General features: G+C 41.5%; 1 protein-coding gene across 1 annotated transcript in view; it reads left to right on the top strand.

Moving 5' to 3' along the window:
- nbas (NBAS subunit of NRZ tethering complex) overlaps positions 1-18,571 on the top strand; it is a 188,380-nt gene that overhangs the window by 117,737 nt on the left and 52,072 nt on the right. The window contains exons 45-47 of the mRNA XM_085131944.1: positions 4,067-4,410; positions 9,683-9,907; positions 16,027-16,229. Of these exons, the coding sequence (XP_084988070.1) occupies positions 4,067-4,410; positions 9,683-9,907; positions 16,027-16,229 (772 nt within the window). The remainder of the gene's footprint in view (positions 1-4,066; positions 4,411-9,682; positions 9,908-16,026; positions 16,230-18,571) is intronic.

The following is an 18,571-nucleotide window of genomic DNA, read 5'->3' on the forward strand; positions in this document are numbered from 1 at the left end:
GTTAGAGATGTATAAGGAAATCACATGTGCAGGTGGTCTGAATGGGACCTTTTATGAAACAATCCAAATATAAGCCCAGCTCTTCACAGGGGAGACATAAACCATGTAAACAAAGCAAGATGAGGCTCAAACTGCATCTTCGGGGCAAAAGGTTCCTCAGCAGTTGATGATCCGTGTAGAAGATGAACAGAAGACCAGTTAGTCAATAGACAGAACAATATGAACTCAAGGCAATTTTACATTGTTAAGCCTACATTTATTTTTACAGTGTTGTACAAAACTCTTGAGCCTTAATTCCTTTTTGATTACCTCCACTGAGGAGGTTATAATGAAGCTTTATAGAGCTATTTAAAACAGTTTCTTACTGCCACTGGTGTACTGACCTCATATAGTAAATGTTGTCAGTACACCAAGTAAATTGTAAATCTGATGTCAATTTGGACCTCTGGCTTCTTCTTCAAGGTCAAATAAGGTCAGATCTTCATAAAATGCCTTTTATCATTAAAACTAGTAAAAATTATAATACCTTTTTTGTAATGCCAATATTTAGGGAATGATACTATTATATTGGTATTCTAAATATCTAATATTTCTTATAGTTTGTATGCAAATATGTCACATTTGACCTCTGGCTGTATTTTTACATTTCACATCTGCCTTTCTTTCAAGTTGACCTTACACTAAAAGTATTCAAATTAAAGCATTGTCAAGAGGAAGTTAGAAATATACTGTAGTATAATATTATATAATACCCTCAAGTTAGGGCAGCACGGTGGTTAGCACTGTTGCCGCACAGCAAGAAGGTCCTGAGTTCAATTCCAACATCAGGCCAGGGTCTTTCTGTGTGGAGTTTGCATGTTCTCCCCGTGTTTGCGTGGGTTCCCTCCGGGTACTCCGGCTTCCTCCCACCGTCCAAAGACATGCAGCTTGTGGGGATAGGTTAATTGGATAATCCAAATTGTCACTAGGTGTGAATGTGCGAGTGAATGTGAGTGCGAATGGTTGTCTGTCCCTGTGTGTTGGCCCTGCGACAGACTGGCGACCTGTCCAGGGTGTACCCCGCCTCTCGCCCTATGACAGCTGGGATAGGCTCCAGCGCCCCCCGCGACCCTGAAAAGGATAAGCGGAAGCGAATGGATGGACCCTCAAGTTAATATTGTTATTAACAAATCAAGTCCTCTTATCTATTACCTACTCCAACATAATGTTGTTATGATTAGAGTCAACATCTGTTATGCTACCCTTATCTGATTTTTACTGAACTACAAACTTCTACCAACTTTGTAGTTCTGCCTTGGTGGAGGTTTGCACTCTGCTCCTAGAGTACTTCTTTTTTATATTTTTCTCCCCACTAGCCAGACTTTCTTGTAATTTTTTAAACTGCTTGTGAGCAATAGTTCTTCAGGCTTTCTGAAGGTCTTTCAGATTTATACTTTGGACACTGCCTACTATATCACTCATTTTAAGCCCAGTCCTTGTACATGAGCATTTCCAGAGGAATGCTTTTTATTTGTTTAGCCACTTAACATTGACCTATGAAACCAGAAAAGGCCTAACTGAAGGGATGAAGCAGGGTTGTGCCTACACATAACGAAAAACTTGGCAAAAAACCTATTTTAAATTGTATCTTCAATTTCGGAGAACTTGTTACTAGCAGCCTGTCACAAAAACCAGCTGGTTTCATATGCTAGATGTGGCGTGACGATGAGACACCATAGAAAATAAATAACGGTGAGTGACTTCACATGGCCACAGGCAAAATAACCGCGGGCGAGCTCAGCACAGGACCTGATAATAAACTCCCAAGCAAGTGACTGAAGCGGCTACCAATGAGATTCATGAGTACTATTGATTGAAACATGAACCGGTAGTAAGTACATTAAGAGGTTACCTAGGTAGCCGGAGCCTTGCATGTCGACCGGATGTCACCTTCAAAGTAATGTCCGATGAGTGAATTGGTTTCAGTGGACTCAACTTTGGGAAAGGGAAACTGGGAGAGAAGGTTCAAATTACACAAGAAGGCAGTCTTTGGAATGTCCTTCAAGAAGCCCGGAGAATTAATCCTAAAGACTACTTCCATAAATGACAAGAAAGCTTACTTAAAAGAGTTCAGGCTGTGTTGAATAAACGTGGTCTTACCCAATATTGGCTTTCAAGCTCAAGAGAATTGCACAAACACTGTTTTAGCCTTATTTACGATATTTGCATAAATTTTGCCACATTTCAATAAATTTCGGCCCCTATTTCCCATTTGTCTAGTAAAATATAAAGAATCGAAAGGTGACTCAAGGCTTTTGCACAGTATTCTGTTTTTAAGAAATCTTTTATACAGAATGCAGAATAATGTCTTGATTTCAGGGAAGCATGGGTAGAGCTGCTAATGTTGCCCTAAACCCGCTTAAAAACACAGAAAATAAAAGAAAATGGATGCACTAGTTTTAAACAGGCAGCATAGATGCTGACAGTTGCATAAATGCCGTTTAGCCATGGGGAGAACCAAAGTCCATGCTTTATTGCACCACATAAGCTACCAGGAGTTGCAGCATCGTGAGTACTAATAGATTAATGCACATGCATATACACACTAAGCCAGATTTACTTTATATGCATGCACAAGTGCATATAGTGACTTTGTGACAATAACACTTTCACGCTAACACTTTCTGTGCTGTATGTCTCGCTCTCACTCACTCATTCACACACATGCACACACATACTGTTGAAACATAACCCACGTATTCACACTTCCTGCAGCAAAACTGATACACAGGCTGTTGCCGTGTCTCTGGGGCCTCTAACTTTCTACCAACACTTTCCAACTCCTCTGACATGCTCATTCAAAATGACTCATTTGCAGTCCTGAACAGACACATGCAAACTAGCCCGCCCAGATGTACTTACAGAGGCTTTCAGAGGAGTTGGAGACAGGTGGCGTGTGTCGAGTGCTCATCCCATTTTCAGACACAGTACCGGGTGACCGTCTGAGCGGACTCTAGTGGAAAGGGGGAAAGAGGCAATATGAGGAGTGGGTGGGGCAGGTGAAGCCGGAGGGAAAGAGTACATATGTAAGTATCTGCGGTTTACATGTCTGTCTGGGCCTGTCTGGGAGGTGTGTGTGTGTTTGTGTATGTGGGTTCAACCTGGAAAGTTTTGTGTGTGTGCGTGTATGCTTGCGATTGTGTGAATGATTTCAAGCAGCATTGACAGAACCCTCCCCACAGGCAGACCCGTGTTAAAATATTTAAAGCCCAGACAGGCCATGGCGTTGCTACAGTAATGCGTCTGTCTGATAGCGCTGGAGACCAAGAGCACACCACCGGCTCTCTCGCTCTCTCTCATACACACACACACACACACAAATGCCTACTCCGGGGGTGCTGCAGTGGTAAATATGATGCACACAGACAGTTTGACAGTCAAACTGTACATGTTTGCATGCAGGCAGAGACGGCCGGCACCCCTTTCACACGCAGGTCACACGCGATCCTCGTTGTTCACATCCGCTGTTTACTCTTTCCTGAGATGCTTTTCATCTCCTGATGCTTTTCTGTCATGTGATGGAATATTCAACGTCCTGTGCAAATCTCTCGTCTGCTTGGTTGTCACAGAAAACAGAAAGAAGAGTAATACATAAGCATGCACTGTATGCACGCTATAAAAATGGTACATTGTGTTCCCCTTCCGACACAATGCAACTGTTATACTCTGCCGTGGAGAATAAACATGCTTATTGTTCATATGTAAATACTCTTTTTACAATTCCCATTATTGATCTTAAAGTTGTAGCAGTAAAAGGACCTTTGTTATGCCATGTTTAAAGTACCTTGAGCTAAACATAAAGCTAATGTAAAGCTACTACAGCTTTTTGTAAGTGTTCAACATCTACCTTGCACAATTGAGACATACAAAGGAGTGTAAAAGATCCCAGTACACAGGGACAAGAGATGAGCATCCAAGTATACTTGTTCTTTTTTTGATCATATAGCTCGAGGCTTCAGTGAAGAGGCAAACACGTTTTTTAAGGTGGAAGCGTTGTAAACGTGTAATATGTCTTTCACGCTTGCAGGTTTGAACTATCGGAAGCTCACGGATGAATCTTCGGATCCACTGGCCACTCTGCAACCAGTGCTGACCAGTCAGAACGTGTTGTCCATCTCCAAACTTGCCAATCGTTTGCCTTTGCCCGGCGGTGGTGGTGGGGCCACGGTGTCTGCCAGTGCAGTCCACGCAGTATGGCTGCAGAAGGTGTTCTGGAAAGGGGACCCCCAGCTGCTGAAGAGACCCCCTCAGAGCGACCAAGACTACCTACACGCTTACGACACTTGTGCCAAATACCTGGACAGGCTGGCCCCTGGCGACGCTGTCCGCTTCCTGGATAACATCACCTTCTCTCTTGATGCATCTAAAAATGTAAGCCTTAATTGGACCAAACAGAGGGCATTTTTTCATAGAAATTATTCTATGACGGGGGCGGGGGTCGTTTGAGCGGAAGAGATCTATTTTCTATTACTTTCTCAGGTAGGAGCTGTGATAGGTAGACAGACTCTGGTTAATTGCAGCACAGAAGGTTTGTTTCTGCCGCAAAGGCAGGATTCAAATTCAAATTCAAATTCAAATTTTATTTGTCACACACACACAACCATACACAGTATGACATGGGGGGTGAAATGCTTGTAGCTGCGCAATGCCCGACCATTAAATGACAGAAAAAAGATTTACAGTATTTACAATTTACTACAAAATTTACAAATTAACTTAGGAATTTACAGTAAAAATAAAAATAAATAAAAATGTGCAAACAGCAGAGAGAGATTATAAAGATTATAAATTATAGGAAATTATAGGAAATGTGTGGTGGTGCGTGTGGTGATGTGATGTGTGTGAGAGTCCAGTCTTATAGTGATGTGTGTGGGAGAGTACAGTCCTACACCTGGTTCAGGGCCCGAATAGCCTGGGGGAAGAAGCTCCTCCTCATTCTCTCTGTTTTGGCCTTAAGGGAGCGGAAGCGCTTCCCAGACCTCAACAGTGAGAAGAGTCCATTGTTGGGATGGGAGAGGTCCATCATAATCTTCCTAGCTTTGGACTTGCACCGCTTGGTGTAGATGGACAGCAGGTCAGGGAGCTCTGATTGAATGATGCGTTCGGCTGAGCGCACCACTCTTTGCAGATCTCGTCTGTCCTGCTTGGTGCTGTTCCCAAACCAGGTGCAGATGTTTGCCGTCAGGACGCTCTCGATGGTGCAGCAGTAGAAGTTCTTGAGCACCTTCAGTGGCAGATGGAAGTCTCTAAGTCTTCTGAGGAAGAAGAGACACTGACGGGCTTTCTTAACCTGGGTGTTGATGTGGCAGGACCATGACAGGTCCTGAGTGATGTGGACACCCAGGTATCGGAAACTGTCCACTCTCTCCACTGGCGTGCCACTGATGATGAGGGGTTTGTAATTCCTCGCCTGCTTTGTGGTGAAGTCCACGATCAGCTCCTTAGTCTTGCTGATGTTTAGGAGGAGGTTATTCTCCTGGCACCAGGTCTCCAGGTTCCTAATCTCCTCCAGGTAGGCCGTCTCGATGTTGTCGGAGATCAGGCCTACAACAACAGTGTCATCAGCAAACTTGACAATGGAGGTGGTGTCTGATGTGGCTACACAGTCATGAGTGTACAGTGAGTACAGCAGGGGGCTTAAAACGCAGCCCTGAGGCACTCCAGTGCTGAGTGAGATGGAGGGGGAGACTTGTTTTCCCACCCTCACTGATTGGGGTCTGTCTGTGAGGAAGTTGAGGATCCACTGACCCAGTGATGAGCTGAGTCCTAGATCCGTCAACTTGGTGAAAAGCTTAGAGGGAATTATTGTGTTGAATGCTGAACTGTAGTCCACGAACAGCATCCTAACATAATTCCCTCTGCCAGTGTCCAGGTGACTCAGGGATGTGTGGAGCAGGTGAGATATGGCATCGTCTGTGGAACGATTAGTCCGGTAAGCAAACTGAAGTGAGTCGATGGTGGCAGGAAGTGAAGAAGTGATGTGATCTCTCATCAGTCTTTCAAAACACTTCATCACAATTGAGGTCAGTGCTACTGGACGGTAGTCATTGTGGCAAGCGGGCTGTTGTTTCTTTGGAACAGGAACTATAATGGACTGTTTGAAGCACGTGGGAACCACAGCTTGGGCCAGGGAGAGGTTGAAGATCTCCGTGAACACCGGTGTTAGCTGGTCAGCGCAGGCTCTCAGGACCCGGCCAGGGATTGCATCTGGTCCTGCTGCCTTCCTGGTGTTCACCCTCCTGAAGGTGTTCCTCACGGCATGCTCTGTGATGATGAATGCATTTTCTTCACTGGTGCACTCCGAGCGCGCGCAGCCGTTTGTTGTTTTCATTGCTGCGGCGTCGAAGCGAGCATAAAACGTGTTCAGCTCATCAGCCAGTGAAGCATCGGCATTCATCATTGAAGAAGCTGGTCGTTTATAGTCCGTTATAGTCCGCAGTCCTTTCCACAGGCTCCTAGAGTCGCACTGTCGTAGCTGTGACTCTAGTTTTTCCCCGTAGCTCCGCTTTGCCTTTCTGACCGCGCTGCGCACGTTGTAGGACGCAGCCTTGTATAGGTCCATATTACCGGAGACGAGCCCTTCATTGTAGGCAGCGGTGCGTGATCTCAGAGCGTCGCGGATGTTTTTATCCACCCACGGCTTCTGGTTGGGAAACGTTCGGATGATAGTTCTTTCTGCTGTGTCGTCCGCTAGTTTCCCGATAAATCCCACAACCGCTTCCGTAAACATGTTGATGTCGTCAGAGCTGCGCCGAAACATGTCCCAGTCTGCGTCATCCAGTGCATCCTGCAGCCCGGCCACTGATTGGTCCGTCCAGCGAGCGACCTCCCTCCTGATTGGTGGTTGCTGCTTTAGCCTTTGTTTGTAAGCAGGCATGAGGAAGATGGCGGCATGGTCCGATTTCCCAAATGCCGGCAGGGGTTGAGCCTTGTAACAGTTCTTGAACGGGGTGTAGCAGTGATCTAATGTCCTAGTGCCCCGGGTGGGGCAGTTGATGTGCTGGTGAAGGTTGTGAAATGTCCGTTTGAGATTCACTCTGTTAAAATCTCCCATAACAATGAGTGCGGCATCTTGGTGAAGTGTTTGTTGATGTGTGAGAGCCTCATGTAGCTCACATAAGGCAGTGTCCGAGTCCGCGTGTGGCGGAATGTAAACAGTGCAGGCAATGACCGCAGTGAATTCCCGAGGGAGATAGAAAGGGCGACATTTAACGATCAAAAGTTCCAGATTGGGCGAGCAAGAGCGTGTGAGTGGGTAGATGTTTGTGCTGTCGCACCATCTGTTGTTCACCATCAAACACACTCCACCACCTCTTTTCTTCCCCGACTCCATTGTCCTGTCCATACGGTAAACCGAAAAGAACCCCGTCGGCTGCACGGCGTGGTCTGGTATCGCTGGGTTCAGCCAAGTCTCGGTGAAGCAGAGGAGGTTGCAGTCCCGAATGTCTCTCTGGAACTTGATTCTGGCTCTGAGGTCATCAAGCTTGTTCTCGATGGATTGAACATTGGCTAGCAGGATACTGGGCATGGGTGCGCGGTGTGCGCGAGCCCGTAGCCTGTTCCTGATGCCGGCTCGTTTACCTCGAGGCCGTCGCTTAGGGTCGCGTCCTTTGTTCTCTCTCAGGATCTCCTTTGGCCAGGTTGGGTCCGGAGTTAAACATGGTGAAATGTTCGTGTATTGTAGACCAATAGAAACCAAAGTGTCTCTACTGTAGCGAATTTGTGTGTTTTGCATGATGCCCATGCAAGATTATGGCAGATATAGCAAAAAGTGACGAAAAACTGCAGAAAGTGGAGAAGTTGGGGCAGAGCATCCAGCACGGCAGCCGACCTCACCAGCGCCATCTTTAGAAGTTCTTTAGAAGGATTCGTATTTGGTTAAAGGGAAGATTGTGGGGATTTTCACTCCCTACATCAAACTGTCATTTTCCTCACTCCACACTCATCATGGTCGTGCCGGTCTTCTCTAATGCCTGTGGCCCAATTTCTGGAATGCCAAAAGCCCTCTCCTAATTTCAAATACATTATTCTGTTCCCATCCACTTTCTGCAGCCTCAAAGCACATACCAGTCATGATTTATAAAAGAAATTATAAAATTTCACAAGGAATGTCAGCCACATAATTACAGGACTGTGAAAAATTGTCCTGCAGTAGACTTAAAGTGCCTCAGTGCACCTTATCAATAGTAGCCTGCTGTTCTTTTTTTTCCCCTCGCCCTGGCATCCTGCCAACACCCTTCTCCAGACCTTCCCTTTTTTTCTATTTTTGTCCTGTGTCCCTTCTCTTTCCCTACCACTCCAAGAGAGCTAATTGATCCCTCTTGACTTCAGAGCCAATTAAACTCCAATTCCCAGCAGGCAATGTTTTCGCTTTGTGTTCTTTAACATGCAGATTACCTCTCAGGAAGACACCGTCCGCTCCCTCTGCCATTACCATCCCTCTCTTCTCTATCTTCTGTCCTCCTCGGACGTGCAAAGGGAAAATCGAGTACCTTCTCACATTTAGGAATGTTTTCGACCTTTTGACCATTGGGTGGCAATGATGAATTGATTCACCGTTGCCATCGTTGATTAATTTCCTACAAGGCCAAGGATTGAAATGCATGTCTCGGGCCGAAACTTCCCATTGGACATTTTTTTTCTGAAGGGAAACAGATTATTGATCTAAGCTAACCTCTTTGGTGGATGCATCCCATCTTACTCAACTTCTAACTTCTTTTCTAACCTTACCCGAGACTCTGACTGATGTTGGCTCTGAATACCTGGATTTGATTCAGTAGGATACACACTTCATAACACATTTGTACAAATACAAACAGTACAAAGGGCGATCGTGGCTCAAAGAGTTGGCAGTTCGTCTTGTAACCGAACGGTTGCCGGTTAGAGCCCCGGACAGTCTCGGTTATTGTGTCCTTGGGCAAGACACTTCACCTGCCACCTACTGGTGATGGCCAGAGGGGGCGATGGCGCGATATGGCAGCCTCGCTTCTGTCAGTCTGCCCCAGGGCAGCTGTGGCTACAACTGTAGCTTGCCTCCACCAGTGTGCGAATGTGAGAGTGACTGAATAGTGGAATTGTAAAAAGCACTTTGAGGGCCCCGAAAAGCGCTATATAAATGCAATCCATTGTTATTATTATTATTACTAAATAAACTCAATTTAAATGAGCGTCTTACTTGCCGGAGAAATGTTCTGACGATCTCGGTGAAGATTACAGCAAATTCAAAATGGGGTATACGTAGCACATGTTGAAAGTGTGAATGTGTGTGTGTCTTGTCGGGGTCTAAGTTTGTGCATTTCTGTGCAAGCATAAAAACCCCCTGCAGCCCGAGGCCCACTCTTCTCCCCATGAATGGTTAACCTGCTCAGTCTGAATAAAATCAATTACTCCAGGCTGGCAGCTATGATCCCTCTCACTCAAACACACACTCCTTATACACATGTACATGCTACTCAAGTTCCTGATAGTATTGAAATGCAGATAGATTAGGTTGTACCTACCTCTCTTTAACTCGGTCCATTTTAAATGAATTTATGAGTATATAACTTGAGCACCTCTCTCTCTGCTTCTCTATGCTCAATTCCACGCCTCCCCAACTTCCACCTCTCTCCTATTCTCTTTCTTCCATCCATTTCATGTCCAGTTGAGCATCCAAGCGAGGTTGGAGGTGATAAAGCGAGCCACCAAAGCCCTGCGCCAGCTGGGTGAGAAGAACAGGAAGAGAGGAGGTGATGACAGTAGGGAGCAGGAAGGGACGGACCCTGCAGGAATGACTTTTGATGAGGCTCTAGCACACCTGCAGCAATCTCAGGCCCACCTGGACACTCTGAGTCATCCCTTCATTTTGTCACTCAAAGACAGCCAGGAGGTAAGCCCCATCTGCCAAACACTTGAGCCATTTTATTCTTTTTCGGAGAGTGAGATTTGCTCTTTGTGTAAATGTGCTTTTAATGATCCATTGAAAGAACACACAAAGTTTAAGTGTGATATTTGCCAGCTGGTTAATTAAATTGGGGACAGAATTATTCTTTAGCACGCAGTACAATGTATTGTGCAATCATTCTAATCCACAAACTTAAGTGGTAAATAATTACAACTATTATCCAGCAAAACACAGTTTGTTTTCATAGGAAACACAAAGAAACTCAAAGAATTTGCATAAAAAATGATGCAAAAATCAAAAACGCATGAGCTGATCTACTTTTCAAAGAAATGAGGCATGTGGCTAGTCACACAAAAATGGTTCCAAAATAAAGCTAGCTTGTTTGTGTGGATGGATTATTAATATCATTATTTATGTTTTTGTGTGTACTGTATATATAAAATAATCATTATTGCTAAAAGAGCAAATTCTTCAGTTGCTTCTAACTTCTGCTTTTAACTGATCAGCTGATCAGCATCATCCATGTATAAACTCAATTCAGAAGTCTTCATATTGTAAACCTTACATTCATAGTGCTGTGCAAAAGTCTTTAGCCACCTCTCATCTCTTTATATTTTGGTAAAATTCGCGATTTCTTGAAATGTGCAACCATTAATGCAAAAGCAGTATATAAGAAGAGTTTGTACCATTCTAACAGCCTGAAAGTCAATATTTGGTATGACCACCTTTATTCTTCAACACAGCTTGAACTCTTTCAGACAAGCTTTCTTGTAATTTATTTGAACAAAAAGCCTATTTTATGCCTGTCAAACTTTGTTATCTTTGGCATTTTTCATAGACTCAGCTAAAGAAATGAGAACAAATTATGTTTCTGCAACAGGCTGCTAGTAACAAAGTGTCTAAAAATAAGTTTTAAATGAGTTTTTTTTAAAGCTGTCTGTTATTAGTAGACACAACAGCGTTTCATCCCTTGAGCTCGGTGTATGTCTGGCTCCTTGGAAGCAAAATCAGTGAAGAAATGCAATCCCCACACAAATACAATTGCCTATGGAGCGGTAAGTTTAATAGGCCCTAAAGTGAAGAAGACATTTGACTCTCACTTCTTACTTCTTTGCCAGTTCATAAGGTCACTTTTGGCTGTACATACAAATGGTGCCTGCATATACAGTACTTGTAACGCTTGTGTCTATGTGTGGGTATGTGTGTTGTATATTTTGGGGGTGGTTCTGCTCGGCTAAGCTCTTCCCAGCCTCAGAGGGGCCAGTCAAGGGTATATTAATGTAAATCTGTGGTCTGCTGTTTCAAATGAGCCCCGCCGTATGGATGTATATACGATACAAGCACCATGCTGTATCTCATTAAGCAAAGTCACACTGACTTACCCCACTGTCACCTCACTGTGGCTGCCTGTGTGTGTATACACAATCTGAATGTGGGGCTAGAGAGAGGGGACATTATAACTTGGCGAGCTAAGTGTTGCTATGCGACAAGATATCATTGAAAACTGGTGATTTCTGACCCCCACACTGTGCAAGTTAATAATATTTTGTCCCAGTTTTAACTGTGTTTAAAAGCACATACCCTCCATAATAGAGTGGAAGACACAAGAATTACCAGGCAGAGCTTTAGGGCAGAGTCACTGGTGCATACATGGGCACACACACACACACACACACATACACAAGCACACACACAGACACTGCATCCTCTATAATATAACTTTCCTTTTTTTGGTGGAGGATGTGATTGTATCCTTGGAGATGTATTAAAATAAGGGATATAAGAACCAGAAAAGGGCAGATAGGTAGGGAGAGATAGATACAAGAAGCTCTGTAGGCTCTGTTTGGCTATACTGTGGTCGTTTATCAAGTGTACGTGACCAGCTGCTAGAAATACTGTTAAACCTTTCTAACACAAAGAATCAAAACACAGAGGCCTTGACCTACAATAAGGACATCAAATGGCATGTTCTTGATATTGTAAATAGTGATTTTTAAACTATTAACTCAAGCAATTGTGAGAAAAACAGCAAAGAAAATAATAACAACAGATCGTGTGATTTGTCTCTGTAGCAGCAGGGCTATTCCTTTCTATGTTCCATATTCCTTTTGATGTGGTGAATCACATACTGTGGGCTATGAAAACCATGTCCTTGATAATTACACTTTAGAGTAGTATGTAATATTAACAAAATTAACAATAGCCTTTTTTTTCATCCACACACTGAGGCTGCACAATGATACACAGAGTGGCTAAGATCTCCATTATCCTACCAGCGTCCCCCATTTCCTCCAGGTGAAATGGGAATCCCTATTACATGCCTTTTTTCCCCCTAGCTGCTACTCTTTGGAGGAGCCTCATACCCACTACTTTCTTTGTCCTTAAACTCTCTTGTGATCATAGCTAAGGATTGGAACAGAGAGCAATGAGTAGAGAGCTTAGTTTCATGACACACTCATCATGTCATCATCATGTCCATTTCCTCTAACTGGCGCTTTACTTAAAGTGCTAATTTTTTCTGACAGGCATTCGTGGTCTGGCTCTTGGCACTGAGTGCTGCAGAACACATCCGTGAAACTAAAAGGATATCCACAAAAGAGATGTTACACAACAAGACACTCTTCAGGCTTTATATGATATTATGCTTTGAAATTTAATATACAGAGAAAATATCATGCATATTTGATATTCCTAGCATAAATATGATGTCAACATAAGGAATGTATGTATTTGAGTAACCTGAATACTTACCAGCAGATTTGTTCGGTACACCTGTTCAACTGCACATTAGGGCAAATATGCCAATCACAGAGCAATACCTAAGGGTATTTAGGTATGAAGACAGGATCAAGACGACCTGCTGAGGTTTAAACTGAAAATCAGAATGAGGAAGAATGGTAATCTAAGTGACTTTCCACATGGCATCATTATTGGTGGCAGACAGTCTAGTCTGTTTCAAAAACGTCTAATCTATTAGGGTTATACTGCAAAACCATTTCCAGGGTTTACAGAGAGTGATCCAAAAAAGAGAAAATCCAGTGAGCGGCAGTTCATTGGGTGAAAATGCACTGTTGATGTCAGAGGTCACAGGAGAATTGCCAGACTGCTTTGAGCTGATAGGGACAGTTAGAACAAAGGTATGCAGAGCACGTTGAACCCACAGTCATCGGTTAAAGATGGGCAACAGTTCACACAAGCTCACGTTGTCAGGTAGCAACATTGAGATAGTAGAAGTCAAATTTAATGTAAACAATAGGAATGTCGTTTATACACCACAATGAGCCTGATTAGCTGACTCATGTTCAACACTTTGTGACCATAATGAACCCATCTTCTAATGGCTTCTTCCAGTAGGATAACTCACCATGTCACAGAAGCCCAAATCATGTCGTGTCTTTGGCGCTGATTTGGCGCTATATAAATAAAATTGAATTGAAAAAATTGAATTGAATGTCAAACTGTTTTCTTGAACATGACAATAAGTTCATTTCAGACGCACAGCAGATTGCAGTTCACACCATATCTCAATCCTTTGGGGCATAATAGAATGGGAGACTCACATTATTGATGTGCAGCTGACATATCTGCAGCCAATATGTGTTGCTGTCATGTCGATGTGAACCAGAATCTCTGAGGAGTGTTTCCAGCACCTTGTTGAATCTGTTTGAACATGTGCCAAACACCTTCACTGTTAAAATAGCTTATGGATTTGGACGATTTCCAAGTGGTATTTTAATGGTGGATTTGGAAAAGACACACGAGACACAGAAAGCACAGACATCACATTTCCTGATACTGCGACTAAACTGTCTGGATGTAGCTCCCTGCTGAGAGTTTGTATCAAAAAGCGACCTTAGTTTAGGAGGAGGGTCTTTCAACGGCTTGAGCTCAATTCTACTGCAGCTGCAACAGGCACTGAAGGGTTTGTGATTAGACTGAATGTTGGAAGGTTCCCTGGGGAACATGACAGCATTGCAGCAAACGCACACCAAATCCATCTTTTATGCATGAAATTGAATCGCATTTATGACTTCTGCAGCTGCCTGGGCTGAAGTTTCCTTCTTGCTCTCTGGACCTGAATTTTTTCTAGTGCTGACTTGTTGTATGTCACTGACCCTGAAAGTGTTTACAATGTTGTTTGAAATTGGACACATGAGGAACACATTTTAATTGAAGGTTTTTACTCATTAATTAGTGTAAATATTGAACTGGAATGACCAGTAATCATCCCTCTAAAACAATATGCAGTGCTTTTACTTTATATGCCATGTAAAAAAAAAAGGTTTATGGAATGAATAGTGAAAAGTGGCCATGGTTCAACAATGATTAATGAAACAAATCAAGATGGGATAGAGTAATTACTGAATCCTTTCATGCATATACTTTGAGAACCGGAGCAAGGTGTTTAAGTTCATGTTTTTCTTACAACTAATTAAAATATGGATATCTTTAGAAGTGCATTATTTTTCAAAACTTATTCTGAAGGAGTTATTTATTTGGTCATTAAAGTAGTAGTAAAAACAATATGCTGAAACTCATGAAGCATGTTTTTTTATATTAGGTGCACTTACTAACTGCTAGTACGTATTGGACACCATGTGTGAAAGGAGGAAAGTATCAGCAATTAAATAACCTTTAGCTTCAGGCAGCTCCAAAGACCTTGTCAGCCTTATCCTCTGGCATTTGTGCTCGTAGCGTTTAGCTGAAAAGTCAGATAGGGGTGTAAAATGTAACAACCAGAGGCATGTGACCATGCATTAATAGAGCCAAAAACCTGATAATGACACTCACACATTGAAAATGTCTAAATGGTAATATACAGTGCCAGGAAAAAGCATTTGCCCTCTTTCTGATGTCTTAGTTTTTTGCATATTTGTCACACTTAAGCTTTAATATTAGACATAGATACCTGATTAAATGCAAAATGCAGTTTTAAAATTTTCACTTATTAAGGAAAAAGGTTATCCAAACCTACTTTAGCCTACTGTATGTGAAAAAAATAATTGACTCCTAAACCTAATAAGTGGTGGTGCCACTCTTGGCAACACTATTGCCACCATGTTGGACTGGTGGGTTGATTTTTTTTTTGTAATATTTTTTATGAAATGCTGTATTACTTTTAGATGTAACGGGACTCAAACCTCCCAAAAGTTGTCTCATCAGTCCACAGACTATTTTCATATAGATGTGTTTTTCTTTGGTAATTGTGAGACGAGCCTTTCTGTTCTTTTCGGTCAGCAGTAGTTTTCGTCTTGAAATTCTCCCATGGATGCGTTTTTGCCCAGTCTCTTTCTTAATGAAGAGTCATGAACTCTGACCTTAACTAATGTAAGTGAGGCCTGCAGTTGTTCCGTGGCAGATGTTGTTCTGGGTTCTTTTGTGACCTCCTGGATGGGTCATCAATGCACTCGGAGTAATTTTGGTAGGCCGGCCACTCCTGGGAAGATTCACTACTGTTCCAAGTTTTCTCTGTTTGTGGATATTGATGTCAGTATTTTGTTTCTCAGTTGTCTCTTTAGATCATGGCATGATGTGTTCCTCTGATAAAGTGGTGAATGTCATCTCATCTTTACTTCTGAAAGAAACGGCCTGTCTGATTTTGTTTATTTTTATTTAAATCATTAATCATTTTACTGCCAGGGTTCCAGTTGTGAGATGCGTTGGTGGCGAGTTTTCCAGTAATATTTTGACCCTATCCTAACATTTTAGACCTGAGTGTTTATCTTAAGAAGAACACATTTCTCAGTTTTAACATTTCATATTTTGTTTTTACCCAGCTTTAAATTTGCAAATTATTACATTCTGTTTTTCAAAAGAGGTTATGATTGAGAACCTAACTAAATACATTTTGTACTTCCTACGACACACATGTCCTTGATCTCTGACAATTTTGTGCACTTTTTTCACAGTGCCTTTTTTCCCCTTAAGAACTCTTTCTGTCATCTCATTAATATTAGTTTGTCTCTAATGTCTTAATATTTTATGGCCCCTAAAAAGATTGTGATCTTGTACATTGAGATTAAGTCTACTACCTCAGTCTTTAATCATTATTTTTAACATTATTGTGTTTAGCTACTTTTTTCCATGTTTTGTTCCTGTTCTAGGAGCAGCTGCGGGCCTACAGTCAACTTTACGATTTGTCACGTTCTGAGAGGTCAAAAGTCTGTGAGTTAGCAGTCAATATGGCAACTGATGGACAGCCCCTGGAGCAGATTGGAGAGCTTCTGCGCGTCACTGTTGGATCCTTAGACCTGTCTCTCAAAAGTGTCCTTCACGATGCTGTGGAGAGAGTAGTCGCTGCACTCAGGTATTTTATTTTTGATGTCAAGGTTCTTGATGTTCTACAGTATATGCAAAAAAACTGAGGTTTCAAGTGCTGTCAATACCCATGTAAATACTGAGGTAGTTTGCAAAGATATGCACTGCCAAATGTTAGATAATCTGCTTTTAGTAACTTCCCAACAATGCCCCTACATGCACAATGACAGAGAATCTTGAATCTTGAAATATGGATAATTTTGAGAAATACAGCTTTTTCTTTCTGGTAGCACTTTCTGTAATGGCTTGGTAATAACATGTTAATAATGGATTAATGTTTGATAAGCAGTTTGTTAATAAATGAACTAACTAATATTGCATTTAACTAAGTAAATGCAATATGCAATTACCAAATTAACAACCAAGTAGCAGCTTGTTATTACTAATGTAATAAGAGACCACAAATGGTAGTAATGTAGACATTTAAAAGGACCAATGAGGTAAAATGACTAGTGCAACAATGTAATAATCTTAATTATTAACTCTATTAACACATAAATATTACTGTTTTTACGGAACTGTAATATAAAGCGCTACTCATTTTTTTGACAAAAGGTGGATGAGCTATGAAGCTGTAATCAGTTCAGTTCAGTTCATTTTTATTTCAAACATTTCAAACATGTGCCTTCACAATCATTTCAAAATATCATTCCATTATTTGTTTGAAAAGGAGTAGGCAGAAGTATTTACTTAATTGTCCCTACCCACTCAAGTTTTACTTCATTTAATTCATTTAATTTTATTTTAGTCTTAAATTAAAGACATATGAAACAAAAGTAAAGCAAAACAAAACACACATAAATCAAAAACAAGAAATTAGCAAGCCCCCCACAGTATAGTTTCTTTCATATGAAAAATACAGAATGTGTATATTTGCAGATACACAAGTTATGGAAAAACAAACAAACCAAAACAAAAACCCCCAAAAAAGAACCACAACCACAACACCATTACCAGCAACATTACCGTCCTGGGTTAACCCTGTTTTCTTCATTCTTATACTTATTTAAAATTATTTTTTTATATTTTACTTTAAACTGGTTTATGTTTTTACTTTCTTTTATTTCTTCTGTTAGACTGTTCCATAATTTAACTCCTGCAACTGAGATAGACATAGTTCTTAAAGTTGTTCTAGCACTTTGTATTTTTAAATTCCATCATGAGGTGAGCAGCTTAGTTTAAAGCTGAAAGCAGGGGAAAACTTGTAATCTGGGATTCATAAAAAAAAATACAAAACCACAGCTTTCAGAGATTCTCCATCTCAAGACATCCAGACCGTTGGTAACTCTGGTCCTCCTCTTAAAACATTTTTAGCTATAGTTCTTTTTCAATAGAAAAAAACACACACGCATAAAAAAACCTGAAAAGTTGCCTTCAGCTGAATGCTCTGGACTGCACTCTTCACTTTTACCATCCTGTAATGGAGCTCATTCTGTAGTCTCTTTATAAATGCAGAGAGTGCTAAGACCTTCAAAGGCAGGGGTTTAGAAGCACCAGCATCCACAGTTGGCTGCATTGGCTGCCAATTGTGACCATTTCTCCACTATATATAAATATATATATGTATGTGTGTGTGTGTGTCTGTATATATATGTGTGTGTATATATATATATATATATATATATATATATATATATATATATATAATTTATTTATTATTTTATTTTTATTATTTTTATTTATTTATTTATTTTTATTTTTTTGAGAAAAGGGTGTCAATTGCATTCAGAGACCAGTTGATCAAATCCATAATTCTCTTTAGGTTTTAGAAACCGACTGTGAGAGAGTAGAACTAAGCAGGGAAGATAAGGGAGAGGAGAAAACGTGTGTCCGCCTCCTCCAAGAGCCAAAAGGATCACATACAGAAACCTGTACAAAGAGATGAAATCGCTACACACCTCTTACTGCAATCAAATTCTTTACCGCAGCCTAGCTAAAATAGCAAAAATAAACAAATGAATAAACAATATATAAATCTCAAGCTTCAATTTAAGTCAAAAAAATTCTCCGCCTGATGTCTGAAGCTAGTGATTATTTTTGTGGTTGTAAATCATAGATTGTGTTGCACAACGCTAGACCCCCTGTTAGTCCCAAGTTGTTCAGAAAATTGTTAATATTAGGACAGTGTTGAAAAATAACAGTTGTACAGTAGTCTTGTGTGCTGTGTGCTATCAAACATACCACCAGCTGTGACAAGCAGAATAAAGGAAGGAGGACAATTTAAGATGTCAGGTTGCTACGTGTGGCTCCCTTTTGTGCTAATTTAATCTTTTTTTCACATTCGCTGTTGCGCCTTGCCAAACAACATTATCATCTCCACGTAGCCCTTTC

This window comes from Neolamprologus multifasciatus, chromosome 15 (assembly GCF_963576455.1).
Source record: "Neolamprologus multifasciatus chromosome 15, fNeoMul1.2, whole genome shotgun sequence".
NCBI classification, from domain to species: domain Eukaryota; kingdom Metazoa; phylum Chordata; class Actinopteri; order Cichliformes; family Cichlidae; genus Neolamprologus; species Neolamprologus multifasciatus.